Here is a 27,962-nt window from a genome sequence, read left to right as displayed (position 1 = left end):
TTCAACATAACTTATTTATTTTCTTGCTGAGTGTTAGAATATTGAAACCGCTTTTATGTCTGTATGCTAAATACAAAGCAGACTGTTAGCCTTAGCTATTTAGCCTACAAACATACATTACAAGTACATGGAGGAACAACAGTGGCATCAATGAACAAACAAATGGAAAGAAAGTGAATAAGTTTATTTCCCAAAATGTCAAACTTTGAATTAAACTTCAAGAAACTTGAGCTCAATATTCCATATTTTTGTACATTACATCATTTTATTTATTTAAGTGGATGGAGAATCAATTACATTTCAAATTCACTAGTCCCTGCGTCATCAAAGCAGTTACTGTATGACATATTTTACAATTGTTACCAAACGTTTATTTTTCTTAAACTCATGAAAGTATAAAGTGCGGCAGTGTTGAGACAACAGTCAAAGTTAAGGAGGACTAAGAGTGCAAGAACATCTACACTGGCTTCTTTTTTATCTCTTGCCGATCAACACTTTGCTATCACAGGAAGATCCGTCAGCCTCAGTCCTCAGACTAGTGCAGCAGAGGGAAGCAAGACAAAAGGGACAACACAGTGTCTCCTCTGAACATGTAATCAGAGTTACTGATTTCTGAAGTACACACTCTAGTATCCTGGGAAAAGGCAGCTTTAGCAACATAGGTGATTGTGAAATAAATGAACTAAAAACATGTTTGTGGTGACATTACCTAGTCTCATTATCTAGTTTCGGCCAGGGTGTAACTTTGTGAAAAAAATAGCCAAAAACAAAATTAAACATAAAAAAAATGCATGGCAAAAGTTCAATCCCTTTTTTTTAAAAACATTATTTGACTGATTATCTGTGTACGTTAATCACTTTGTATAGTTTAGACAGATATGAGTCAAGTCTCCCATGAGAACAAAGTGAAAAGCATGATTTTAAAAATTAGCGCCACACAGGAGACGTAAGATGAGACATAAAAACGAGCCATCCAGACACAAGAGTTGATACTCCAACTTGATCTATAAGATGATAAATGAGCGGGTTCCTTTCTGCATCCAAAACCTAAAATTTTTCTTTTAAATGTCTCTTAAGAACATCTTAAATGCCCGGAAATGTGTTTAATTATTAATTTCCCTGTACCAAAAGGGAATATACTCTGAAAGCTGGCCGTAAAATGTGCCGTACAATATACAGGTAAAACAAATAACTTCATCTGGGTTACAAAAACATTCAACATTTTTCAGTTTTTCAAGGATTGGACACGTACGGTTGTTGGCGTAGGACAGGCCATTGCATTTAAGGATGAGAAACAATAAGGACATTTATAAAAAAAAAAAGACAAGCAACACATTTGTCACAGGCCTTTCAGTCAGTTAAAGATATTTTCCCTTTTGGCTGAGGTAGGAGATCAATCTTAGTCAAATACTAAAGTTTCTATTAGTTGTAACATATTCCCTCTCATATAGTATATATACAGATGAGACAACAGCAAAATATTTCCAAAATGGAAATAAAGCACAGTGGTGATCTGTCAGTTTTACAGACAGGAAGGCTGCGCACGTAAAGAGAAAGTGATCATCTGGGTTTCTAAAGGTTTCCACTGAAATAGAAACTTAACACCAGGCTGAAAAAACAGTGTTTACGGTGCATACAGTGTGCAGTCAAGGGTTGGGCCGATGGATGACAGTCATGACCCCAACAACGTGATTTAAAAGAGAGAGGCGGACTGTTGCATGCAGAGTTTCTTTAAGTTATTAATAACTTAAGCTACTCTGACAACTGCTTTGTCACTTTTTGACCTGCCTGTGGGTTGACTCACATATCACTGTATAGTATAGTAAAGTAAAGTATAGTCCTGCCCTGCCGGCCGGCCTTTACACACAGTGAGAGCGATAGTCTGAAATGAATGTCACCACTGATAAGATGACTGACTTTTTTTGACAGATTTTATCTGTGAAAGTGCATCTAGCTCCTGCAAGGTTTTGACGCAGAGAGGAGACACAGATGACCACAGAGGAAGCAAGATGCGAGCCTGAATATAAATTAATATCAAATTTGGAATTCAAACACATCATTCACAGTGGTACCTTTTTAAGAGTAGCTCATAATCCCTTTCTCTCCTTCTACAATGTCATCGTTCATCGTGATGTTTCACTGAGGTAGACATCGCTCAACCCCAAGACAGTTCAGTCATATCCACCTGAAAGCTTACTAATCTTATCTGGAACTGTGTGGCGTTAGAAACCCTGGATCTTCTCCTTTGAGCTTCATCTGTTTTTCACGTGCTGTATGTTTAATCCCTTGTTATGCGGACTGCGCCTTTACCTTGCATTGGGTCGGCCCTGGCGCTGCTGAGATGACTTGTTGTGGTGTTCAGACAGCCACTGGCTACAGATATTCTGCATCACTGAGTCTTGTGTTCCCTCTGCGGCCTGAAGGACGTCCTGGACCAACGGGCCGGCGCGGTGCGGCTTCAGCTTCACCGCCAGCAGGTATGCTGGTCGCAGCTTACTGCACAGCAGGTAGGCTTTGATCTGCGGACAGAGGGACAATGTAATGAGTCAACACATGTTTTTTTTTCTTTTAAACAACTTTATGAATGTCTATGAACACTGATTGCAGAAGGGTTGACGTCCCTGGGCTGGTAATTCTAGTCCAGGGGTGCTGAGCGTCATCTCAGTGGCAACTCCTTCTCACCCCCCCCCCCCCCCCCCCTCCAAGAAGGCGTGCTTCACAAACCCTTAGCCCTACTTCGCCCCTCTCACGTCAACCCCCTCTACGCCCTCAACGTCCACCTTTAGTAGTTTGTTCCAGCTCTGACGCTGCTCACTCCTCCTCCCCCTCATGGCCACCCCCGCCCCTGCCTGACAGCAGTCCTGAATATTACTGATACAGAAAAGGGTTCAGCAGTAGACCACATTATCAGCTGGGCCCAAGGCTGCCTACGTCAAAGCTTGGCACCTTCTACATTCCTGTTGTGACTACCAAGAGAGTGAACAACGTAGACACCCTGCTAACCTAAACAATCTCATTCCCATTCTCTCCAAATCAAAGTCAACATCGAAGCCTGTCAATAACACCATCAGGATGGGCCTGCTCAATGTTAGGTCTCTGAATAACAAATCATTTATAGTTAATGATTTTATTACCACTTCCAAACTTGATTTTATGTTTTTAACTGAAACATGGCTGGAGCAAAATAACAGTGCAAGCATTCTGATCGAGACAGCACCCCCCCAACTATAACTTTATTGATGTATGCAGATCTGGGAAAAGGGGGGGAGGGGTTGGTGCCATATTTAAAAACATATTTCAGGGGAAACAGACGTCCCTTGGTGATTTTACATCATTCGAATACCTGTGTGCTGTGTTGAAATGCTCTCCCAAAATTCTCCTGTTAAACATTTTTCGATGATTTTACCGAATTATTGTCTAGCATCTCAACTGACTTTGACTGCCTAGTTATAACTGGTGACTTTAATTTTCATATTGACGATTTGAATGACAAGGGTGCAAAGGAACTTTTTACTATTTTTGATAAATTTGAAATGTCTCAACATGTGAAAGAGGCTACTCGTAAAGGACACACCCTGGACCTGATTATCACAAAAGGTCTCAATGTTTCTGATGTTCTTGTGTCTGATCTTTCATTGTCTGATCACTTCTGTGTTTTCTTTTATATTTATTTAATTTCGGAAACACAAACAGAATCAAAGAATGTCAAAAAGCGCTACATCAATGAACATGCTAATGTACTCTTTAAAAATGCCATCTCCTCGCTACCACCTCTAAACCCATGCCATGCTGATGATCTTGTAAACAACTTTAATTCCAAAATTGTGACTATCATAGATGTCACTGCACCTGTTACAGCTAAAACGATTTCTGGTAAGCAAAAGGCACCCTGGAGAAAAGCTGCTGTTGTAACAGCCCAGAGAAGAGAGTGCAGGAAGGCTGAACGAATCTGGCGAAATACAAAACTTCATATTCACCATGACATCAATAAAGAGAGGCTCCAGGCCAACAATGTAGTCTTAAAAAGTGCGAGAGAAACATTTTTCTCCAATATCATAAACAGCAACACTAATAAGGCCAAAACCCTATTTGCAACTGTCGACAGACTGACCAACCCCCCAACACAAATACCAGCCGAACCTCATTCCACACAGAAATGCAATGAGTTTGCATTCATAAGTAAAATAATTGAGAAAGTTGTACTTCAACAAATAAATCACTTCTTGGCTTCTACTGGCTGCCACAACAACCTCCAGTCAGGATTTAGACCTTTTCATAGCACAGAGACGGCCCTTATTAAAGTTATAAATGACATCTGTCTTAACACAGACTCACAGCAAAACTTCAGTATTAATGCTATTGGACCTCAGTGCTGCATTTGACACTGTCGACCACTCAATACTTTTGGACAGGTTGGAAAACTGGGTGGGGCTCTCAGGCACAGTGTTAAACTGGTTCAAATCATATCTACAAGGTAGGAACTATTTTGTTTCCATTGGCGACTTTGTATCAGAACAAACCAACGTAACGTGCAGAGTCCCCCAAGGTTCAATCTTGGGGCCGACTTTATTTAACATCTATATGCTCCCACTAGGACAAATCATGCAAAATAATAACATTGACCACCATTGCTATACTGATGACACCTAAATCTATGTAGCCCTATCACCAAATGACTATCGCCCCATAGATCGTCTTGTGGTTCGCAGAGTAAACTCAAATCAAGGGAAAGCATCTTTCAGTCATTATGCAACAAACAGCTGGAATAAACTTCCTGAAGATGTAAGACTTTCACCCACTCTGACCACTTTTAAAACTAGACTGAAAACTAGACTTTTATGTTCACCTTAGCTTTCTGCTAAATCTTTGCACTTTTAACGTCCGCACTGTTTTTATTATTGTCTATTTTTTTATTCTCTCCGTCTTTCTGTAATGCATTTTATTTCATGACATGTTGTGCTGTAAAGCACTTTGAGTCTGCCTTGTGTATGAAAAGTGCTATACAAATAAAGTTGCCTTGCCTTGCCTTGCCTAATAATGAGATGAAACCGTAACCAGATAAGAAAAACAGGAAAACACAGTGATATCATTGGGAGGGAGGATAACTTTCTCAACAAAAGTGATTGTGGTAATGATTTCGATATTTTTATATATATACACAAATATATATATATATATATATATACATATACATATATATATATATATATATATATATATTTTAAACAGCCTCTGGCAAGAAAAACAATGATAGTGAAGAAGAAAACGCTATATAATCACCTTGCTTTCTGTGCTCTTGGCCTCCAAAATGAGACTTTCCAGCTCCTTGGCCTAAATAAGATAAAGAACAGCACAAGTCTTCATGACCAAACAGGCAACACGGCGCCAAGTCACGGTCATGATATATTATCACAGTGTTTAACTATCTTCAAAAGGTTTCTGTCACTTACATCAGCCGGTCCCTTATCTGCAATGGAGATGCAGCTGAGGATGAGGGCGTCACAGTCATTTTTGGTGGCGGTGCCTGATTCACTGACACATTTGAGCAGCAGCCGTACGGCCCCATAATGCCTCTGTCGCACAAGCCTTTGGCTGGCACGCTCGTAGACTTCCCGGGCCTCCAGCTGGAAGTCCTGAGGCAGGAGGAGAGGGAGAAACCAGAGAAAACCACTGAACAATGAACATACATTTAGGTTTACTTCAGTGTCTCCATGTGTCCGATTTTATTTGTTGCTGTATTTTTTATCAAACCAACATTATAAAATTACAGAGGGATATGTCTTGGATCTTTATTCGTCTGTTGTTTTGATTGGATTTACACAATCATTTGTGGGAAAATGTGTCACAAGAGAAAGAAGATAGATGTGTAAATGACATATGAGACAAATGGAATGAGTTGGCAGAGGTATGCACTCTTAAATTTGAAAGAAGAAGAAATATTTGGCATCAATCACCTCATACACAGCATACCTGTATGACTCTATATGCAATGCCAAAACCCTCTTCTATGTTTTTTCCTCCAAGCATCACCTGCAATATTGCAAATTAAAGACGTATTACTGCTAAATAGTTAAGTACAGGGAGTTAAGTACTGGGATAATCACAACAGGAAGCTTACCTTGCAGGCAACCTCAACTTTCATGGGGCTTCCACCAAACAGTGTTGGCGGTGAGCTGGATCCAGGGGACTTGGGGGAAGGTGAACTGGCCTGTGGTGCCTTGGAGGAGGCGGTGGTCTCACAGCGGTGGAGAAAACGTGTAACCTCAAGCTGAAGCTCAATTGTGTTCATATGCCTAATGATAAAAAGGGCAGGAGAGGTCAAGAATTTAAAAAATGAGACCAAAATGTATATTTGGCAGGTAGCAAACCAGAACAAGTGTTGTTATAACAATAATATGATATAATATAATGTGAAAATAAAGGCCCTAAGATTAAATTATTCTAAAAGTGTGTTTTTATTTCCATCATGCTAATTGAAATAAAGATACGGTATATTGAATAACCTGGACACGTCACTGGATGACATCATTTTTCTGAATGAGTTGACCTGGGACTTTCTCCTCCCAACTCCCCGACCTTGCTGCTCCTGCAGGTATGTCCTCAGGTGCTCTTTGGCTCTGACCAACCAGCGCTGTACAAGGTCAAGGTCAAGGGTCAACTTTCTCACATGAACAGGGACATTTTTTTAAAATAACACTACTGTGGACAAATACTGTAGACAAGACATATACCTGCTGTTCTCCCAGCTGCAGGTATGAACTGGCTCCATGAGTGAAGAATCGGATGCAGGTCATGGCAGCACGCACATGATCCTGTCCAGGTAAACAGCATTTTACAGATTACAAAAAGGTTTTATTATTATTATTATTATTATTATTATACAACCACATCACTCTCTATTGCAAAATTATGACCTTAAAACAAATGCAAATCATTTGCATCTTGTTCTTTTTTGGACTTATTGGATTGACTATCCGGCTGTTTGACGGAACACCCTTTCAAAACAGGATTTCCGGGTCTAAACACTCCGTTGGAGCAAACAGACAACGACGGCCGAACTTGTGAACATTTACGATCACCTCTTTCATCAGTTCGACACCTTTTCCGACCACAAGAAAGAGGTAAAATCACGATTACGTATTTAAAAAAAAAATTCAGATCTGTTCAAACAACAGGGAACAAGGCACTGCAGCGTTGTAGAAATACGAGGCTCCGAAGAGCTTGGACCCGGAAATCATATTTTGAAAGGGTCATGACACCTGAAAGGGTCACAAGATGAATCTAATGGTTTGCAACATGATTATTATGATAGAAAATTGTTTATCAAACCTCAAGAGTTTTGCTTCTTTAGGCCTTAAAAATTGTTTTGTATGAAGGATTTGTTAGAGAAAAAAACACTGGTTTAAACTGTAAACAGTAATTGTATAGTACTCGACTTAACACACGAGGCCAACAGCCACTTTTAGGACACTCATATTATAATACAAAGGCCAGTCTGTAGTCAGTCTTTTTTTAGGGGTTCCAATCAATTGGCTAGGGCACAAACCATGTACCTATACATTTGGGGTTTTCAATCAAACCAGGAAACTCACCACTCTCTTTTCAAATTAAAATGATAATCAAAATGTAAAAGGATTTTATCAACTCAAGAGACAGATAAAAAAAAAAAAGCATTAAAGACTCCAACCATCATGAACTGCTGGAGCTGGTAGAGAGTGTTGTAGTATCCCCGCCGCTGCAGGAACTGGCAGGAGGCAAGGAGGTAGCGGCTGCAGGTTTCCAGGCCGGGGTCAGATTTTTCCATGATGCCCTGCAGCATGCCAAGACGCCCCCTTTCCAGACTGGGCTGCAACACACCCTCTAGAAAAACCTCATCGGGGCACTCCTGAGCCACGATAAAGGAGAAAAACGTGTCAAAAATATGTCAAATTTTCATCTCGAAGAAGAAGGTGCGGCCAGTTAAAGGTCTGATGAACCTACAGCTTGTTTATTTGGTACAAACGGGGTACTAAAGTGCATTTTTATTTCATTTTTTTCCAATCAGGGTGACGGGACAACATGTACACTGGACAGAGTTTACGTTACCTGGCAAGGGGGCGTCAAATCATATCTGAAGTTAGGTCATACAACTAACTACACCACAAGACGATTGAGATTTCTACTTTCAGACAAACCTGGTGGCATTAAACACATTGTATGTTTCATTGTACATTGAGAAAACTTTGCCTCACCTTGTTGAGCAGGTATGTCAGAGCCTCCGTCATGCAGTCATGACGCATGTAGAAGCTGATCAGTGCCAGGTGAGTGCCATATGTGCTTAAGTAGTAAAGACACTCTTGGTGCAGGTTGCTGCTCTGTGTCTGACTTTCTGGTCGATCCACAGGACCTGCCTCGCCCAGGGCCTCCTCCAGCTCCCGCAGGGACGCCAGGATGTCCTCACCAAGAGACTGACACAGACAGGAACACAAAAGGTCAAGAATTTGTAAGTACACATAAGCAAGTAACACGTTGTGCACATGTGATTCATTATATAACATAATAGAGCTTATTATAGTTGTACTTTGTTATGGAACAGGTGTCACTGAAACACTGCCAGTAGTTCCTGAAGAACGCAGAAGTACATATAATGTACTTAACAAGGCTCTCTAATTTATAACTGCTATGTAATCCTGGCCAATAGAAGCCAAGCGTGCCAGAACCTCCTGACGTCCTCTCAGTGTGAAGGAGCCAACACCCCCTGTCAACAAGCAATACGTGAGAGAGTGTTGAGGTGTCATGTATCACAGCTGGAGGTCGAAGAGGTCGTGGACATTCTGTATGAATACAGTGTGCACGGCAGAGTGACCGCTAATGTTTTATTACAAATGTCAATGTCAATGTTATATAAAGGACTATGAATTAATGTGTTGTTGAAAAGTGCTATATAAATAAACTTGGCTTGCCTTACAAAATATACTGCAGAAAAAAGAAAAATGAAAAAAAAAAATATATATATTTATATATATATATTTACACATCAAAACTGTTGTGAAAGTACTGGAGTCATTGTTAAAATCCCCAACTAACACTCCACTCTTGCACCACTCATACAGCACACTCAGTAAGTCATGTTGAAGAGGGAAGTATTTGGCAAGTTTTCCATGGAAAATGTAACTTTACTCATAAAAGTATGTTAGTATTTCAGAATTATGGTGTGGGTGGGTGATGCCAAATAGATGCAAGAAATGTCTAACTCAGGCATGATAAAGCCAAGAACATATTTTCTGCTTCTGCGTGGGCTATAACGGTGGCTTTAGACAGTAACATGCCGACCACTGCAGCAGAGATGCTGGTTGGATAAAATATGAGAGTGCCACCATGATGTGTCTTCCTACCGTGGCCAGAGTGGGTTGCACAGTGGTCTCCAGATGTTGGACAACCTCCTGGAGCAGTAAGGAACCCAGGCTGAGCTGGTTGCGATCCACTGGAGCCTTCAGGAAGCGGGAAAACTTCTCCCTCGCACCAAAAATGTTACCTGCCTTGAGCGATGCCATCCCCCATGCCTGCCACACAGCGCCAGGGTCCAAGCCACTCTTGGTAGACACCTAGCATAGCAACCAAACAACCAGTGACAATAGGAAGAGCCATGGAATATAATTTTCTGGGAGTCTTCATTTATCTAGTTTAATCATCACATATTTTGGATGAGTTAATAAGCCGCTAACCACTTGAATGTTATAGGTAAGGGTCTCAGACAATGAGGTTTTCCACATCAAATGGCAGCACAAAAACTCCTAAAGCACCATTTATGTTGAAACTTCTGATGAACCCCTGCTTTTAAATTTTTTTCTCTTTGAACAGCCTCGAGGAGACATCAAATACCACTGAAACAGCAACATAAGGTGTACAAAACAGAGGCGTGGTGCACAAAATGTACAAACCACAGTGTTATTTTCACACGCTAATCAAAGTTCTTGGCAAGGTACTGTATTACAGATGAAGTTAGTAACAGGGTGGGATGGGTGTACCTGTCAAAAGCAAAATCTGGCACAATGCATCACTTATCTATGTTTGAGATTATTTATCTTCGCACACCCTGAAATAAATGCAAAAGGAAAAACCACAAACAAACCTCCACTGCAAGCTGGTAGTGCTCTGCTTCCAACAGCTGGTTACGGAGACGTGTGACAGCAGACGTATCCAGGATGTCATCCAGAGAAGGAATATATTTGTAATTGGCCATCACGAGGATTTTAAGCACGTCTACTTTGCTGATGTAACTATGGAAACAAGAGAATACTAAGCAAAACTATTTAAACATCAAAATATGTGTATTTATGTAAGACAAGGACAGTCAGAGACACACAGTGCTTAAGGTTACAATGCAAGTAGTGACTTGTAGGCACATGCAATGAGTGAGTTGGAGGTCACTTCAGCAAACCTTTACTGTGGTTGACTACTCATCAGTTATGAGCTCAACCCGACTCATCTGGTGAGTTAAGAGCAACCAACCCAATTGCAATATTGGGCTATATAAATAAAACTGACTTGAATAATTTGTGAAGTAGTTGAACATCTAGAACCTAAAGAGTTAGTGAGTATATCCAGATTTATACTCATCACATGACCAAAAAACTACTCATAAGTGATTATTATGCTGCTCCATGTCTGCTGGATATGCAAGGACACAGTTAACTTTGTAAGATGATAAAATGTCAGCGGGGTGTGCCTGTTACATATAATAATAATAATAATAATAATAATAATAATAATAATAATAATAATAATAATAATAATAATAATAATAACAGGCCTTTCTTTTACAGCAGACACATTGATTTGTGATAGCAGAAGAAGAAAAAGCATAGCTGTAATACTAACAACAAAGAAGCAGTTCTATTCAAGTGTTGAGTGAAGTAAAACTGAAGCAGTGACTTTGATTTCAGTCATCATTCATGTCAAAATTTCTTCTATGGAAAAAGGCCTGTAGGCTCATACAGATTTAAAACCTTCAATTATGTTGTCACAGTCTGAGAATGTCAGGGCGTTTACAGAGTGCACTTGATTGACAGCCGATTCTGATTTCAAACTGACTTAAGGTCTAACTTGAGGAAAACAGAGTCACTGAAAACAAGGCAGGGCCTTTAAGTATGCCAAGAAATAGTCAAGCAATTAACTCCAAGGCTACAGATCACTTTGTACTCATATCTATCTTAAGATAATCTCCTTTATTCTTTCTGACGCTCACCTTCCCATCATCTACACTTGCATAACAATGACCTAGGGTTACATCTTACCTGTCACATAATGCGAGATCCTGGCTGCGGCCAACCTTAACAAACATCAGCTTTGCGCTGAAGAGCAGCTGCCGCATGATGTCAGTGAGGAGGCAGGCGTCCACCTCTCGATTGTTCAGCTTGCGAGACAGTGAGTGGCAGTGGCTGATGAGCTGATGACCACAGGATGTCTGGTCACGGTGCAGAGACAAGATCGCCACGCAGAGGTAAGCACTGGGAGCCTGGGAAGGAAAAGACCATAATTAGTTTTACTTAATCCACTTGGTTATGTCTACCATAAAACAACTGAATTACATTATAGTGGACTTTCAACTTTCTAAAATGCCAGAAACTTTAGGCTTGCTATCTTGCAGTCAATCATACATTTTATTTACAAACCTGTTCATAGTAGAACTCGCTTCGCACCACCTGGTTCTCTGCAGGCTTTGTGCTGAGTTGGATCTTTCGTTGGACCACTTCAGGCAGATGCAGCATCCCAGTTTCCTCTCTGACCACAGGGCTTCCAGCCACTGCACAAAGACAGAGAAGCACAGAGAGAGAGACTGGGTGAAAGCTCATAGTTATAGCTTCTGTACATTACTAATTTGAGAATGGCTGCATTTTGGATATTGATATACATGTATCAGCATTTTAATACACGGTCAAATCTACATCCTGCTATTACTTATAAATAAAAATGTTATTTATATATAACATTTTATATATATAAAATATCTGGTGTTATTTACCTTCAGCTGGTTCCAGCTCATCGTCAGAACTGAACATGGAAAAAAGAAAAAACAAACAAATACATTTCAAAACAGAGTAACACGTCTGATTTTATATGAATCCACATACTTTCCTACAGGTTCTTTTCTATTGTTTTTCAGATTAGACAGTTAGAACTGAACTCTAAGCATCCTTTAATAGTAACTCAAAACTCCCTCTCAGATGCTCTGAAGGATCAACAACTTGTAAAATGTGTCCTTTCTAGATGATGCCACAATATTCAAGACTTTCCCTGACTACAGGAAACCCCATGGTCTGTGAAGAATAAATGAATTCTACAGGGTCTTACTCTGGGTGAAAGTAGGCGTAACACTGGTCACAGACTCTGACTTCTTCTCCTGGGCAGCCCTCAACAGGCATCTTATGCTCTGAACATGCGTGACAAACCAGACGGCCACATCTCCGACAATGATGTCGTCTGTTGAACTGAAAAATAACAAAGAGACAAATAACTATTATTTTCTGTCGTAAAGGTAAGGTAAGATATCATTTCTCTTAATTTGGGAAATATATTTAGCATGTTTTTTTCCCACTCACCATAGTGAACCTCTCACGCTGGCAGACCATGCACATGTGCTGCTTGGTGTCAGGGACCCAGTCTTTGCGGGCTGGAGGTTGGTCTGGTGGCTGGAAGTTGACAGGCGAGCGGCGCTTTCTCCCTGCGGAGCTTCGATCCCTCTCCCTCTCGTTTGAGGAGGTACTGTGTGTTGGAGTGCTGTCTGTAATTAAACACATGAATGGAAGCAATCAGAAAACTCAGCAGCAATCTCGCAACTCCAGCAGTGCTGTTGTGTGGCTGACTATGTGCAGGGAGGATGAATATGTGTTTCATAATATTCCTGTTTTACAAGTGCAAATGTCTCTCACTTGTAGAAGGTGTTGGAGATTCAATTCGACTGGAAGATACGGAGCTGGTGTCTTGAGCAGGGCACTGCATCAGTGCATCCTGGAGGCTGATCACAGAGTCTGAAAACAAGCAGTCAGATACTTAGGCACATGTTTCTATGGTAATACACAAGCTTGAACATTTTACAACACAACAATATTATGTGTTTTAAGCCCCTATTAATTCTTAGCCAAAAACAATTTATTTAAAAAAATAATTCCAGAAGCTCTCCACTCTCCATTCACATTTGGTACCTTTGGTACAATTGGTTTTTTAAAACTTCTCACTGTTTGCAAAAGCTTCTCTGCATGTGTCTGTGATTGCCACCATTTAATGTGCACTCAGCACTGACCAGATCGAGACATCTCTCTGGGGGCGCAGGGGAAGTCGAGGGCCTTGCAGGCGTAGTCTGCCAGAAGCTTATCGATGTCCTCTGCACCGAAGCCGGCCTCCTGACCGACCAGAAGGCTCCACAGGGTTCGCACCGCCACATCTGCCCAGTCCACCTTTAAGTTCATCAACAGCTGCTCGAGCATCAGCAGGGGCTCCGACAGCAGAGTGAAATACCCCTGCCTGGCTGCTGGGGGCAGAGTCAGCAACATCTGAAGAATAAAACAAAACCAGTGACATTAACACAAGCAGCTGTTGGAAAACAGTGCTTTGATGGTATAAAAAAACATGTTTGATCAGATCCATTCATAGCAAAGTTACCTAAATCACTACCTAAAAAAGTATATTAGTACATGACTCATCTTACGCTACAGGACTTTTAAATTGGCCATATCATGTTACTCTGTAACAGAAGAGAATACTCCCACAAATTTCCCAGAAGGCGAATGACTAAATCGTCCTTTCTTGTGAATCATTTTTAGAATTGAAAAGATGCAAAAAAGTTTCTGAATGCATGCAAGATTGGTCATGAGTTCCAAGAAATTATCAGAACTTTTAGCCGTTAAGGGAAATGACTGTTTGTGTTTCAATATCAGTATGAATCAAATATCTTGACCTTTGAGTGAACTTCTGCAAAAATGTACCAATGAATGTAAATCAGTTAAAATTAGGTTTAAATTGTTTAATGGTAATCATTTGAGAAACATTATCCATCTATAGTTTACCATTTGATATAGATGTATTTCTACATGTAAGCTAAAGCACATAGAGAGTGCTTCTGCTTAATAAGTTTAAAAATGAGACATTCACAACCTTGGAGCCCAGATGGAGGGCGTGGATGTGACGTCGGCGCGCTGGGGACACCTGCCTATGGAAATGCAGAGTGAGGTAGTCAGCCAGGAAGTGACAGGCAGCCAATCCAGGGCAGCGGTCCAGAGCGCGCTCACAAACGTCAAGGCCGACCACAGTGTCTGAGAGACCCTCCAGTAACTAAAATAAAAAAAGGAAACGATGAAGGGATAAAGGAAATGAACAAAAAGAGACATAAACTTTCACAGCAATGATTCAGTTGAAGAGGGTAAACATGTTCTTAAAGCTTAAAAAGCTTACAAATAAGCATAAGTGCACGAAGTACTACAAATTTACAAGGCACGTCATCTGCCAGTTCAGTAAAGTTTTAGCAGCCTACAGTGGATTTCAATCTAACGTTAACCAGATGTTAAGTGGTCTTGACCTGGAAAGCCTCATCTTTCAGCTCCTTCTCCAGTAGATGAAGCAAATGTTCAGTCTGCAGCTGCAATCTGAGCTGGTCAGATACAGGATAGAGCTCAACCCACTGTGCACAAAGAGCAAACTCCTGCAAAAAAAACACGAGTCATATTATATGTATAAATTAAAATTAACACCTTGTGGTTGCATGCCTCGGCCAACCAGTTAAGTTGTTAAATTTGTACATAAAATGTCATGTCATCACTTCATCATTTTAGACATTTGTGTGAGATGTTGTCATAATTAACGTAGGAATTCTTGAGTTATGGACAAAACAGTTTGTGTGTGTGTGTGTGTGTGTGTGTGTGTGTGTGTGTGTGTGTGTGTGTGTGTGTGTCTGTGTATGTGTGTGTGTGTGTGTGTGTGTGTGTGTGTGTGTGTGTGTGTGTGTGTGTGTGTGTGTGTTTAGTTGAAAATCTGACACCCTATATACAACGTGTGACTGTTTAACAAACAGCAGCAGGTATGTTTCACCTACTTTTGCCTCCACCATCTTAGATAACATGGACTCAGAGTTTGTCTTAGACACCGTCCTCAGCTCCTGCCAGGTAGCCCACGGCAACGGATGCTGTAAATTCAACATCTGTGACAAGAGAGAAAAAAACTTGTCAAAGTCAAGTTATGTCACTGAAGAATGCAGTATAGTTGAGACATGAAATGTACAGATGTGAAAAAGTTCAGCCAGGTGCAAAACAAGAACTGAAGTCAACACTTAAGCAGCCAAATGTCAGGTGCTGACAGTCAACACAGGCTCACTGTAAGTCTGATTACAATGACAGGTGTAGGTTTCTCAGTTACTCCTGAACAGCTCCATCTACAAGGTTTGAAGGCTTGCACAACCAATTTATCATGGCTATAGTATGATATATATATATATTTCTCTGGAGATTAAAGATCAGTAACTTGGTCTCAATTCCGTTTGATAAATTACCCAGTCATAGATATCCAATTCTTTCTTCTTGAGCTCCAAGTCTGTTTTCAGGGAGGTCTCTGTGCTCGGGTCATTGAGGCAGAACTCAAGCAGCTCCAGGCAGGCGGACAGGGGCCAGCGCTCCAGAGCCTGGAGGGCAACCCGTGCTCGCAGGTTAGCATCCTGCACGCGGAACAGTTGACCTATACCATCAACTCCATCTGAACATTAAAAAGAAAAAAACATTTTAGTTATATTTACAACAACTGTAGAGTGACTGCAGCTTCCTACATATGGTGTATTCAGGAACCCATTAAAAAACAATAAAATAATGTCATCTCAGTATTTATTAGGCTGGGTCTCATACTAAAAGGCCCACCAAAATTCACCAATTCCATGTGCTACGTTTTGTTTAAAATAATTTCTCACCTTCTAAGGCAAAACAGGCAAGCAAGCGGTCTCTCAGCGCCCCCTCCTGGCTGCAGCCTTGCCCATACAGCTCCAGCAGACTGAGGGCTCGGCCCACGTCTCTGGAGGAAAGAGCCTTCTGGAAGGCCTCGGCAGCCACAGTCTGGGCAACTTCGTCTTGAGGCCCAGACAGCAGCAGACTGACAAGGGGTTTCCCACACACAACCGCCCCTAGTCCGGCAGAGCCTTCCTCGCCCTCACATGACAGGGTGCCCAGCAACGGTTCAGCCATAGTGTGAAGGTAAGCCCGGAGAATCGGGAACTCCTTCAGGAGGTTATCTGCTTCACGAGAAATCTGCTCTCCATCTAGAACAACCTCTTTACGGCTGCTACGGAAATAACCAGACCATCCCGAGGATTGTGTCCGAGCAGTTTCTCCTTTACAGGCACTCAGACACGCCAGTGTGGCCAGTAAAGGGGAGCGAGACTTTAGGAAAGACAGGGTTGATGGTGTCAGGAGAAAAGAGCTTGAGGAAGAGGGAGAGGAAGAGGAGGATGAATGAGATGGTGGTGAGCTGGAGAGGTTGGTGGGTGTAGGTGTGTGGTCGTCCACTGAGGCTTCAGAATCAGAGCTTGCATCCAACTGGGACTCTGTTATCCCTAGAGTTGGCATGTGCTCCTGAGCGTGCTGTTGGAGCAGGACGGACAAATTGGCCACACCGAACACGGCGTCATCTTTCTTGACCTGACTGGAGTCTGTGTCAGCACCTTGACAGGAGATCCACACAGGCAGATTCTCACAGCATCGTTGGACAATCACCTGCTGGACGCTCAGTCGCAGGCCTTCCTGCTGCAGCAACGACAGCACTCTGGGGAGAAAACAGGACATAGTTAAGGAAGCTGTTGCCTTCGCACCTTTGAGTTTTATCTTCTCATTTCCTCTTTGTTATACCTCTTTCACACTATGATTAATTGATAGTTTATCGTTGATCCAAGGGTGATATTAAAGCTGAAAACTGAAACTTCCCCATTTTACTGCCCTCAAACATAACGCAGTTTAGCTGCAGTTTACCTTGTGTAACAACCTGAAGACTAACATAGCATGCAAACTACAGGCTTATGCATATTTTTTCACACTGATGGGGCTTAACCACTGTGCGCACCTCTCAGGAGACACCTGTTTGTCAAACAGCAGGTGGGACAGAAGTTGAAATGGGGCTTGAAGCAAAACCAGAAGTGGGTTCCCAAGCTTCACTTCACTGCTCTGATCTAAGAGAAACAACGAGAGGCAAATCAGAACAAAACAAAACAGATATAACAAAAAGAGTCACTGATTGCCGCTGGTATAGTCACTATATAGGTAGAATGGCTTTAGTTTGGACAGTGAACGTATTACCAAGTGCCTGCTGATAATGTAGTAAAGTGAGTTTTATGACTGAGATGTTGAGGTCTGAAAGCAGCCACATGTTTTAATAAAACAGCACTTAAACTCCTTTAACTTTTAAAGAGCTTTTGCTGGAAGTTTCCGTTGCCAAATGCATGAGGCAGAATTATCTAAAAGCTTCTGTTTTTAGATCAGAAAGCCTTTCCCAAAGGGACATGGAAAGCATGTTATCTCTCCCTAATGACAAGTCATTTTACCCTCTGAACCAAGGCTGCGCACTAACACAGATGCTAGTGTGTTGATGTAGTCGAGGAAACTGCGAACATAATCTGGTCTGGCAAGATCTCCGTCTGGCTCGAAGGGGCAAAGCTGATCCAGAGAACGAAGCAGCTGCTTCATGTTGGAACGCACAGGATGAGCGTCCAGCTCCGACTGCTTCAGACGGGCCTGTTCAACCAATTGTGCCAGAAGAGCGCTGCCCACACTGCCCTCTGTTGAAACGAGAGGTACAATCAAACATCCAAAAGATTCAGACATTTTTTATAGAACGCTAAAAAAACTATCAGTGGAACAGCTCTTCAATCCCACAAAAAAGTCTATTCTAGTATTTGGAAGTTATAAAGAGTGTATCACACATTACACAAGACATGCCAAACAATCCTCCCAAATTCCTGCATGCTAAAAACATGCAACAGAGTTCCAATGCAAGTGAAAATACTTGAAAGGATTATATTCACATTATTGTTCAACGTGTGACTACAGAAACAAGTGAAATGTTAACTTTATTGCATCTCAAAATTCACGGTTACCCTGCCGACCTTTTCCATCTGTAGCAGTGCTCAAGATGTGCAGAGTGCCCTCCAAACGTTGAGCTAGACTGAGCCGAGTAGTGATGCACTCTTCACTTAGTGCTGGGTAGCAACCCAGGAGCACTTCCTGGATGCAGCAGCCAAACGGGCTGGCGAACACTTGGTCTTCCCCAACAGCTTCTGTGAGCAAGAGTGGATCCGTCACAAAGAAACGCTCACTTGTCATATTAAATCTCTGTTCAGGAACTTTAATTTGTCTGCAGGTCATTGAGTGATTGGCTAATTCCATTTTTTGGAGCAGCCAAATGGCATGTTAATATCAATGTATTCCATGCATTTTCTTATTCCCCTTATGAAACAGATTTCTTAATTTTAACTCACCTGTTTTCACACAGCTCTTATAAGTGGCAGAATGATTCAGGATCTTGTTGATCTGCTGTAATACCATAGGAAATCCACAGATCCCCTCAGGATGGGGAACCTTGGAGTCAACTCTTACTCCTGGGGAGACGGAATGAGGATGAAGAACAAAATTAATGCTTGTGCAAAGTTGCTAATAAACACATGCAATTGTAGATGATCTCATTTCAATCTTCATGTTAGAATAAATATGTTTAGTAACCTGCACCATCTACAACACATCATCAACACTGCTAAACTTTCTTCCAAGAAAAGCTCAAAAATTCAGGCTGCATACCTTGAGCCTCCAGGCTGTTGTTGAATCTGCGCTCTGCGGTGTCCAGCAGCTGTCGGGACGTCTTCCAGAGCTGACATTGGCAGCAGGCCAGGTCAAAGGCAGCCATGGCTGCTGGGCTCAGCTCTTCCAGCAGTATGTAAAGGAGGCCAGAGGGGTCTGAAGTGCAGCTACTCAGCCAGTAGCCGTCCTCCAGTGAAGGCATCGGGTGAGCAGGGGTGCTAAGGAGACGGTCTGCTATGTCTGAGATGGAGTAGAAAGCCACACCTGCAGGGAAACAGACAACTCAGATCTGCTGTACATGTATGTATGTATGTATGTATGTATGTATGTATGTATGTATATATATATATATATATATATATATATATAAAAAGAATTGGAAGCAAACTCTCTCTCCTGATCCATGTATATGAAATAACCTGTGATTGACCAAAATCTCCCATCACGGGCTAAACCCTGAAAACAGAGCCAAGAGGAGGTGCAGAAGTCCATTTTTTATCTCAGAACGTTTGAATTACAATATGATGAAACATTATTTTGGATTTTTACCGGCAAAATTCCAAAGAAGAAGACCTTATTAAACTAGACCTCTAAGCAAGTATATCAGGGTTGAAATCTGTGTGCAACAAGGAGGCCAAGGCTATCTTTGAAAATGGCTCAAATAGACGGTTTAATATGGATTTTTTTTATGGATTAACTGGACAAGATGCCACACCTGCAGCTGCTGCACTTCCGATGGCCTGCAGGGTTGATCGCCCACTGCTGCCCAGCCGACTCCTCCCTGCGGCTGACACAGCAGCTGTCCCCAAACCCTCTGAGGAGGAGGAGGATGAAGACATAGATTGGCTCTCCATCTTCTGCTCCACCCGTCCCAACTCCACCAGGACTTCTTTGTAGTGCTCCATGAACACCAGCTCACCAGAACAGGCAGACGTCTGCAGGTCAAACACCAGAGACACCTGCAGGGGAGCCAAGGAATACAGAATTCTAAATAAAAGTTTATCATAATCATAATTAGAAGCAGTTGTAGTATTAATTATACAAGTAGTAGGTTTAAGATTAGTGTTATTAGTGGTAGTAATATTATATTAGTAGAAGCTACAGTAGTAGTTGTACTATATTAAAACAAGGAACATTAATTGTTAAGATGGTAAAAACAAATAGGTTTTGCAAAAACAGAAAAGAGTTTTTTATGTCCAGCTTCCCACACAGACCTGATGTGCCTCCATGAAGTTCCCTTGGCGGATGCAGGACATGAGCAGAGACTCTGGAGGGGATAACATGGCGGGGACCAGCCAGCTGTGTGGTCCTCCGCATGGACAATTCTCCAGTTCCACACAACCTGTCCCTCCTCCACCATCTGACAATGGACAAATAAACCGTCATACCTCCACAAAAATAATATAAGTCTTCAAAAAAAAAAAAATAAATACTTTGACTTCCTGAAAAACATGAAGGACAAAAGTCATTCGGGGCAAGTTCCGACCTAAATTAATTAATTTTTAAGGAAGATGAAAACAAACACAAACGTACAGAAACACATTCCTCATAGTCTGTTACAAATGCAATTTTCACTTTATAATAAAATGATTTATGATCTCTGGTTTATTCTGCAAGACAAAATTTCACTTGTGGAAATTTAAAAGAAAAAGTGATTTAATGTTATTTGAACAGACCCACTCGAAATAGAATAGTATAGAATAGAATAGAAAAGACAGGCTGTTGTTGGTGTACCTGATGTGCTCGTGCTAACTTCTCCGTTGTGTTTCTCCACTGAGGTTTGTCTCTCTGCAGCATGTCTCCCTGGTCTCTTCCTTCTCCTCAGGCTCGAGCTCTTGCTGCGCCCCAGAGAAGTGACAGGACTGATGGCTGACATCTGGAGAGGACTTTTTGAACCTGCATGTGAATTTACCATCAAGACATAATGACACAATTATATCTGAACTCAATGCACCCCTAATGTTAACACAAACACAAACACACAGGCACATGTACAGCGGCAGGATATAAAGACGTAGTTAGATGTAGCTGATTTTACTTTGTTATGTCTTGAATACAGAAAGTTGCATAAAAAAAAAACTAAAAGCTAAAGAAATATCTTGTCCATCTCACCACTTCCACTGCCCTGATTGCTGGTGATGATCTGCAGCCTCCACTGAGCCTCTGCAGTGCGTTTGGACAACCTCTGCAGGCGAGGCCCGAATGTCTCCGCCGTCACTGAGCAGCCAAGGTTCTCGGCCAACTCGGCCTCTTGAGGCAGCGCTCGTCCCGCCTCCTGTCCTTCCTGCTGGCCCACCACACACATACCCTGCAACTCTTCTTTCAGCAGCTTCAGAAAACCTGCCATCGCCATCACGTCAGCCAGAAACCCCCTGCAGCCCTGGATGAAGTGTCCCAGCTCCCGGTGACTTTGGTGGGCTGCTGTTGGTGAACTTGAACGCACCTTCTGGTTCTCTTTCTTGCTGTTCTCGTTCTCATTGGCCTTTGCTTTGGTTCCCAATTCTAAATTTGTGTTTCTTGTGTCTGATAAACATTGTGATTGAGTGGCATTAACTGTGTTCTGGTTTGAGTTTGAGTCTTTTTGGATCGGCTGGGCAAAGTCCGCAGTGGACAAGAAGAGAAGGGAGAAGATATTCTCCAGGAGCTCCAGACGGAACATGGCGGGCACCGCCTCCAGATAGAGCTGACACTCTGACAGGTAGTGCTGGAACCGAAAATGGCATCCTGGAAAACACAAGACGAACAAGGCCACAATCAAGGCGTGATGTAAAAGTTGAAAAGTGATTATTAGTCTTTTAAGGAAAGATCTATTTGGAATTGTGTGTTGGTGCTGCCATGAATTTAGATTTTTTTCTCTTGACATGTAACAATTAAGTGTGACCTGTTGAAAATAAAGAATGAAAAAAAGGTCTCTACAGTAGCATATTAGGGCCAATGTAGGTTAAAGGTGGGGGGGAATAATATTCCAAGTAAAAACGCACATATTCTCTGAGATTTGAGTCACAAAATTACAAAAATAAAACTCAGGAAACACTTTGCTTCACTGTGTAATGATATGTTTTTTAAAGATACAATTGATATTTCCTTCATACCCAGACGAGCAATTATCTAAAATATTTTTCAACATATTCTGCTTCTTCAAGGAATGTAGTATCATTTAAACACTACCAAAACTAAATACAAATACTGTATGATTAAACATGTGTCTATTTTTTTGCAATAGAGATAATGATCAGCTAAAAAGAGCAGACAGAAAACATTTTTTATCATCTGTCATCAAACTTAAACTTCAAAGCAGAAAAGAAAGACAGCGTTCCTACCTTCTGAGGAGGTTGAAGTTTGGTTTTGGTCCATTTCGGCTTCAGACAGCTGGTGCTGCTGGTGCTGCATGGACTCACACTCGGTGCAATTTGAATATTTATGTGCGTTGACACAGAGAGCATAGATAGCATACTTCATGGCACAGAATCCCTGGAACAAAAATATGTTCCTCTGCACACCAAATCTCAGATTACAGACGGCCACTGTGTCTTCTGCAGGGAAAGAAAAAATACTTTATTCTTTTCAGACTCTAATACACAAACAACAAGAGAGGAAGATGAAGATGCTGACCTGTTCCTGGTGAATTTGGCAGTTGCTGCAGCAGATCCAGTATCGTGTGTTCCTCAAACTGAGCCAGAGGAGTCAGGGAGTGCAGAATATAGAGTGCAGAGTGATTGTCCAGAGTGTGAAGCTGTGCCAGCAGTTCCTCCATTGAAATCCCTCTGAAGAAACATAATATAAAATGAATAAATAAATAATGATTAAGACGGAGTTAAATGTCAATCTATCTTCAAAAAACAAAAAGGCAAATACTTACGGGTTTTGGTTTTTACACCATTCAAGTATTCCCAGCTGAGAGGACAAAAGGTTGGAAAACTCCTGCAGAACAGAGTCATTGGCTGGAGCCTAAACAGAAAGTAAAGATTGTATCAGCAAATGACCCCTAAAGTGAAATCGCTGTAGAGGTGGAGGGATATATAGATGTCTGGTTTAAGCTCTGACCTGCTCTTTGTGAAGAACGCTGAGCAGCGTCTGAGCCGAGCTCAGACTGCGAAACTGAGTCCATCCCAGCAGCAGCAGCAGACGAGACAAAGGCTGGAACTCCAACTTCAGCAAGTCTCTCAGCTGAGAAAACTCCTCGTGCTTAATCAGGTCAAGTGATGTCACCTACAGGAAGGAACCAAACTTATTACATTATTGAATTTCATCACATGTGGATGCTAAGCACGTACAATTATGAATTATGACAATTATGAAAAAATACAGTCGTTATTATACTGAAAAGAAGACGGTGTACACAGAAATAGTATCACCATTTTTCCAATGGTTTACTTACCAAGACCTGCTCTAGGAAGTGCTTTCCACTACTAAGGCACTCAAAATAAATGGTCTTCCAAATGGACGGACGATCCTTGTGGCAACATAAACTGAGGGTCAGCTTCTCTGCTTCAGGAAGGTCCACTAAGAGAGGGACACAATCGATAAGTTTGCTATTTTGGCTCCACTATAGTGGAACAAATTCCCCATTGACATCAGGAGAGCAGAAACCTTACACATGTTCCATCGCAAACTAAAAACTTATCTGTTCAAATCGCACTTTGGCACTTAAAATCAAATTAAAAAAGAAAATCTCCATCCCTTACTGTTCCTAAGTGTAGCACTTGAGGATGTCCAGCATATTTGATGAAGTTGAGGACTTGAATGGTTCTTGCAAGTTTCAGTGAAAAACGCATAAGCTGAATAAATGTAATGTAACAACTATCAGAAAAAGGCCTAGACTGTCATGTTAAAAAACAATGTTAGTATTGCAATGAATAACAAACTAGGTAACGGTGAAATGGTTACCAGTTTAACAATAAATTGACCAATAAATAAAATTAAAAATTTTAATTATCATTAAAACCGTTTTTTTTTTTTCATTTCCACACTTAACTGTGAAGACTCTCCAGTATCAACTACACAGCAACATCGGTTGGTTCAACTAAAACATGGAGGAAGGAAGTGACAGCGCTCCAAAAAGTTTTTTCTTCTAAAAGAGTGTAAAACGTGTTTGTTTTTCATGTTTCTTGAAGTAGGCACAGCGAGGATGGGACATTTTTGCAAACAAAGAGCAGCTAATGTAATTTGTGGTTTCAGAAGAAAACATTAGTGTTTCAGCACTTTTTAACAATCCCAAAATAATACTGATAACCATGATAATTTTGGTCACTATAATGGTGAAATAAAATGTTCAGATCATTTCATCTGAAACTGTGAATGAATTCATAAAATATTGCAAAAGTATTTCAGTAAAAAAGAAGCTAATAATTATTAATAATTATTATTTTGATGTTGTTCATTAATATAGGTTCGGTTTGTGTCAGTAAAATACAGAGTTGGAATAAGAATAATATGAATATAGGCTAAACCATAAACTGCCCATCAGTCACTACTATTGGTATTATGCTACATTATTAGCTAACAGATATTTAGTGAAATTACAGAACTGCAGAAGAGCAAGAAAATGCAGTCATATGTAAAGTTTCTGTGACACTTAATCAAATCTGCTGAGCGTTTGCAGCCACAGAAGCAGAAGTGACATTGAAAGAGGAAAAGGGATAATACCAATGTTTGCTGTTTAAAGCTGAAAGCACAGAAGGCCAAGCCTCAGGTTATATAAATATAATGGTATCACTACAAAAACAACAAAGAAAGACAACCTGACCGATAAAACAGCTCAGAGGAGGAACTGGTTTATAGGAACTCACAGCTGTTCTACAGTCCAGTCAAACTAATTAACATGAATTAGTAACATCAAGTTATGCTAAAATTTTACTGATGAATCCGAGAGTCAAAGGAGATAGAGGTTTAAGTGGCAGCCTTACCAGTTTATCCGTAAGCAAACTTTCTAAAATGGGCTTGTCATGATCAGAGTTAAACACTCAGACTACCTTGTGTATCAGGCGCGCTCCTCAGCAGACGATCCCTCTGAAGTCTCAAAGCGGTGGAAGAGTAAACAGAGACGAGAGCGTCGCACTGAGGGCGGAGCAACGAGCTCAGGATCCTCTCCTCTCTCAGGGGCCCGTCTCTGGCGGCCCACAGCGCCTCACACAGCGCCTCGAGCTGCCCGCCGCTTCTACGAGAGCTCCACGGCATCACAGACAACACAGCGTATATCTCCTCTACCCACTCCTCCGCCTTCTCTGGCCTTCTCTTTGCTCTCCCGAGTTCCTTCATCAGATGTTGGATGAACGCATGCTGCAGAGTTTGGTCCTCTGTGCAGGACTGGAGAAAGAAATGGAGCATGCTGGGTTTTTAAAATGACAAAAATCTATTCATGCACTCGTATGTTTGATTTGAACTATTGAACCATGAAAGTAATGAGATTTGTAGCCATCAGTTTTATAAACTTATGTGCACGTACATGTACATAAACAAATCTACATTTCTTTTTTTACATTTTTGTATCATACTTTATATCGTCTTTGATCATTTTGTGTTGCTTTATAGTAATAACATGTTGGACTCCACCTGTAAGAAGTGTGCTAAAGACTGGGCGAGTCTGGGCTTCTTTTTCTCCAATAAGGTTCGCAGGCAAGACTCAACAGCAGCATCTGTTGTCCTTGAACCCTCCGGAGGCTTTTGCTCAGACTGTGTGTCCAAGAAGGCCTGGTGCAACTCCTGCTAAAAGATTATTTATCTCAGTCTAATGTCACAACATGTAAAACAGAAGCAATTGAGTTAATCTTTGTACACTCAGCCAGTGTGAACATCAACTTGTGTCTCAAAACACACTTTCTTAACTAGCTTTTACGACTTCACAATCAACCGTAGACGGTTGTAAAATGATAATAACCTTGAGCACAGTCTGTGGTAAGCCCTCTGAGCCCAACTCTTCCAGGAGCAGAAGGAACTCCAGCTCTCTTCTGATGTTGGGAGAAACCTGAAGTGGACGGTAAACAAGAGTAGAGTCATCATGTCCCACTGCTGATTGTGTCTCAGATGCCTCTTCACAACACAATATTGTCCACTTTGCATGCATGTTTTTAGATTGTCCAAAACATATTTTATAAATAAACACAAACAGAGATGGACTCAAATACCAACATACATCTCAAGGATGACGTGACTAGGCGTGTTGTTTCAGAGTAAGCTACACAGTACACCAGAGAGAGCAAAGCTTCATTATTCACTGTGTTACCTGCTCTTCTGTCCATTTCTCCAAAACCTGAAGCCAAAACCAAGCCAGTTTGTGTGGACTGCCCACAGACTCCCATCTGCAAAATGAATCCACAGCACACAGATATAAGGGTTTCTGTTTTAGGATGAGAATGCTTGCAGAACTGAAAACAACACTCAGTTCATACAAATTTAAGCACTTTCAGGGTACCTAAACCAAAAAATGTCCAGACCTTCTGAGCCTTTATCATCAGATCTAAATGCTATTATAAATGAAATTGTGAGAAATAAAGTTTACAGGATTCCTTAATACCCACAGCATCCTCGTATATCTTCATTTTATTTGTTTTACCAGCATTTAATATTATCTTTTTATATCTTGATCATACTTATAGAATATTTGGTTAGAGTAAGCCTGGGGTGAGACGCCAGGAGATGACAAACAAATATGATGACGGGATTGTTTCATTTCAAATACCAAAGTATTTGACACCAGATTATGTTTCAAGGAGTATATTCAAATTCAGGCATATTCCTGACGTTGAAAAAATATAACTGTTAAAATCAATTGATTTATATAATAGTTCCCATTTTTACACACAATTTAAACCCTGATATGTTGTGAACATGCAGCTGTGTGACTCACTTTAAATTGTATGGGTGGCAGACAATAGCTTTGATTATGTCTCGTAGGTTTTCTGACAGTGTTCCCGTCGAGTTAACCAGCTGTGGCACACAGGCGTTGGCCAGCTCCCACTCTCCATGCTGCATGCACCTCTTGAAGTACTCAAACAGGTCCTGAAGGGAGGTCTCTGCCTCACAGCCGAAGGGATGCATGGCCACGTTCACCGTGACACTCCTCTGCTCAGCTGTCACAACTGGACAAGCCCCTTTACTTCCATACAGCCAGGGAGGACGCTTGAGCTTCCTTCAGCTGAAACAGAGAGAAAAAGCTGTCTGAGTTTATAGTCGGACAAAATAAAGAAATGCATGTATGATGTGATTGTGGAGTCAATTTTGTTTACAATTCGTATATCTCTTTATTGAAGTGTAAAAATGGTATTTGTTTTAAATGTATTCCGTAGTATACGTAATCAATAAAGAGTGTATAATGAATGTTATTTTAGATTTTATTTTATTTGTTTTAATTGACACAATTTATATGGTTTAATAATACATTTTATTTGTTGGTTCCTTTCAGGACACCTTACAAAACATTAATAAAAACATAAATAAAAGCAACAAAACAAATGTATCAATAGTAAAAAATAAAGCAGTAAGTAAAATCAAGGTGTTCAACTAGTTAAAAAACATTTACGTCAGCATCATTTATAAAGTCACACCGTTATTTGAAATCCGACACTTTCCTTTCCATCTTATCTTATCATAAGTTAGCTATGTTTCTTACATGAGTAGACACAAATAATGAGTTTAACTTGCTTGTTAATCCATGTATATTGTTCTTCAATCACTCAGAGGCAACATCTGCACTGTAGATGTTAGGTGTCCCATATTTATTTATTTATTTTAAATATTAGTGCAAACACACCATACAAGTTGAGAAAGAAATCAAATCGTCAATGAGCTGCTGTGTTCAGTCTGCGGGATTAAGCACGCCGTTTACATGAGCTGTTCAAATGTCAGTGTTTCAGATGTGACAGCTAACGTTACCAAACATCACTACTTAGCGTTAGCTCCCGTTCTTGCTGACTGTCTGCAGCTGAAACATTAAGTTAGCTAACTTCCGTTACAGCTAACAGACACACACATAAATAATTTTCAAGTTAGCGAATGATTAATTAAACTTACTTACTCATTTCTTTGTGCTGTTTCCCCCTCAAACTGGGGTCTATTTCCACTCTAAGCTACTGCTTTCTCCTGACCTGTTGTGCTAACAGGCTAGCTGCATGTTAACGAGGGTCATGTGACGACATCAGCTGATTCTCCGCCGCTGGTTGGTCAAAG

General features: G+C 41.0%; 1 protein-coding gene across 4 annotated transcripts; it reads right to left on the bottom strand.

Moving 5' to 3' along the window:
• Positions 1 to 36: 36 nt before the first annotated feature.
• On the bottom strand, positions 37 to 27,904 carry zfyve26 (zinc finger, FYVE domain containing 26). 4 transcript variants are annotated; one of them, XM_083924430.1, is made up of 43 exons: positions 27,811 to 27,904; positions 26,644 to 26,931; positions 26,020 to 26,095; positions 25,675 to 25,761; positions 25,350 to 25,502; positions 24,770 to 25,103; positions 23,176 to 23,300; positions 22,842 to 23,006; positions 22,657 to 22,745; positions 22,410 to 22,561; positions 22,118 to 22,330; positions 20,910 to 21,521; positions 20,532 to 20,693; positions 20,012 to 20,157; positions 19,513 to 19,756; positions 18,798 to 19,061; positions 18,482 to 18,601; positions 18,101 to 18,280; positions 17,549 to 17,782; positions 17,071 to 17,176; positions 15,929 to 16,776; positions 15,521 to 15,720; positions 15,068 to 15,172; positions 14,555 to 14,677; positions 14,134 to 14,310; positions 13,283 to 13,532; positions 12,912 to 13,010; positions 12,582 to 12,763; positions 12,334 to 12,470; positions 12,005 to 12,033; positions 11,655 to 11,785; positions 11,277 to 11,497; positions 10,112 to 10,259; positions 9,375 to 9,584; positions 8,232 to 8,447; positions 7,688 to 7,885; positions 6,732 to 6,812; positions 6,504 to 6,631; positions 6,119 to 6,293; positions 5,971 to 6,030; positions 5,451 to 5,633; positions 5,281 to 5,331; positions 37 to 2,519 (listed from the first exon to the last, which is right to left on the bottom strand). In XM_083924430.1, the coding sequence occupies exons 2-43, from the start codon at positions 26,832 to 26,834 to the stop codon at positions 2,307 to 2,309; spliced, it is 7,818 nt and encodes a 2,605-aa protein (XP_083780556.1). In that variant the 5' UTR covers positions 26,835 to 26,931; positions 27,811 to 27,904; the 3' UTR covers positions 37 to 2,306. The 4 variants fall into 4 exon arrangements, with proteins under 4 accessions (XP_083780556.1, XP_083780558.1, XP_083780557.1 ...); XM_083924432.1 differs by having other exon boundaries at positions 18,110 to 18,280; XM_083924431.1 differs by having other exon boundaries at positions 25,350 to 25,499.
• Positions 27,905 to 27,962: the final 58 nt, after the last annotated feature.

This window comes from Echiichthys vipera (genome assembly GCF_963691815.1).
Source record: "Echiichthys vipera genome assembly, chromosome: 12".
In the NCBI taxonomy this organism is placed as follows: domain Eukaryota; kingdom Metazoa; phylum Chordata; class Actinopteri; order Perciformes; family Trachinidae; genus Echiichthys; species Echiichthys vipera.
The sequence above is the reverse complement of the archived record's forward strand: the minus strand, read 5'-3'. Positions and strand labels throughout refer to the sequence as shown.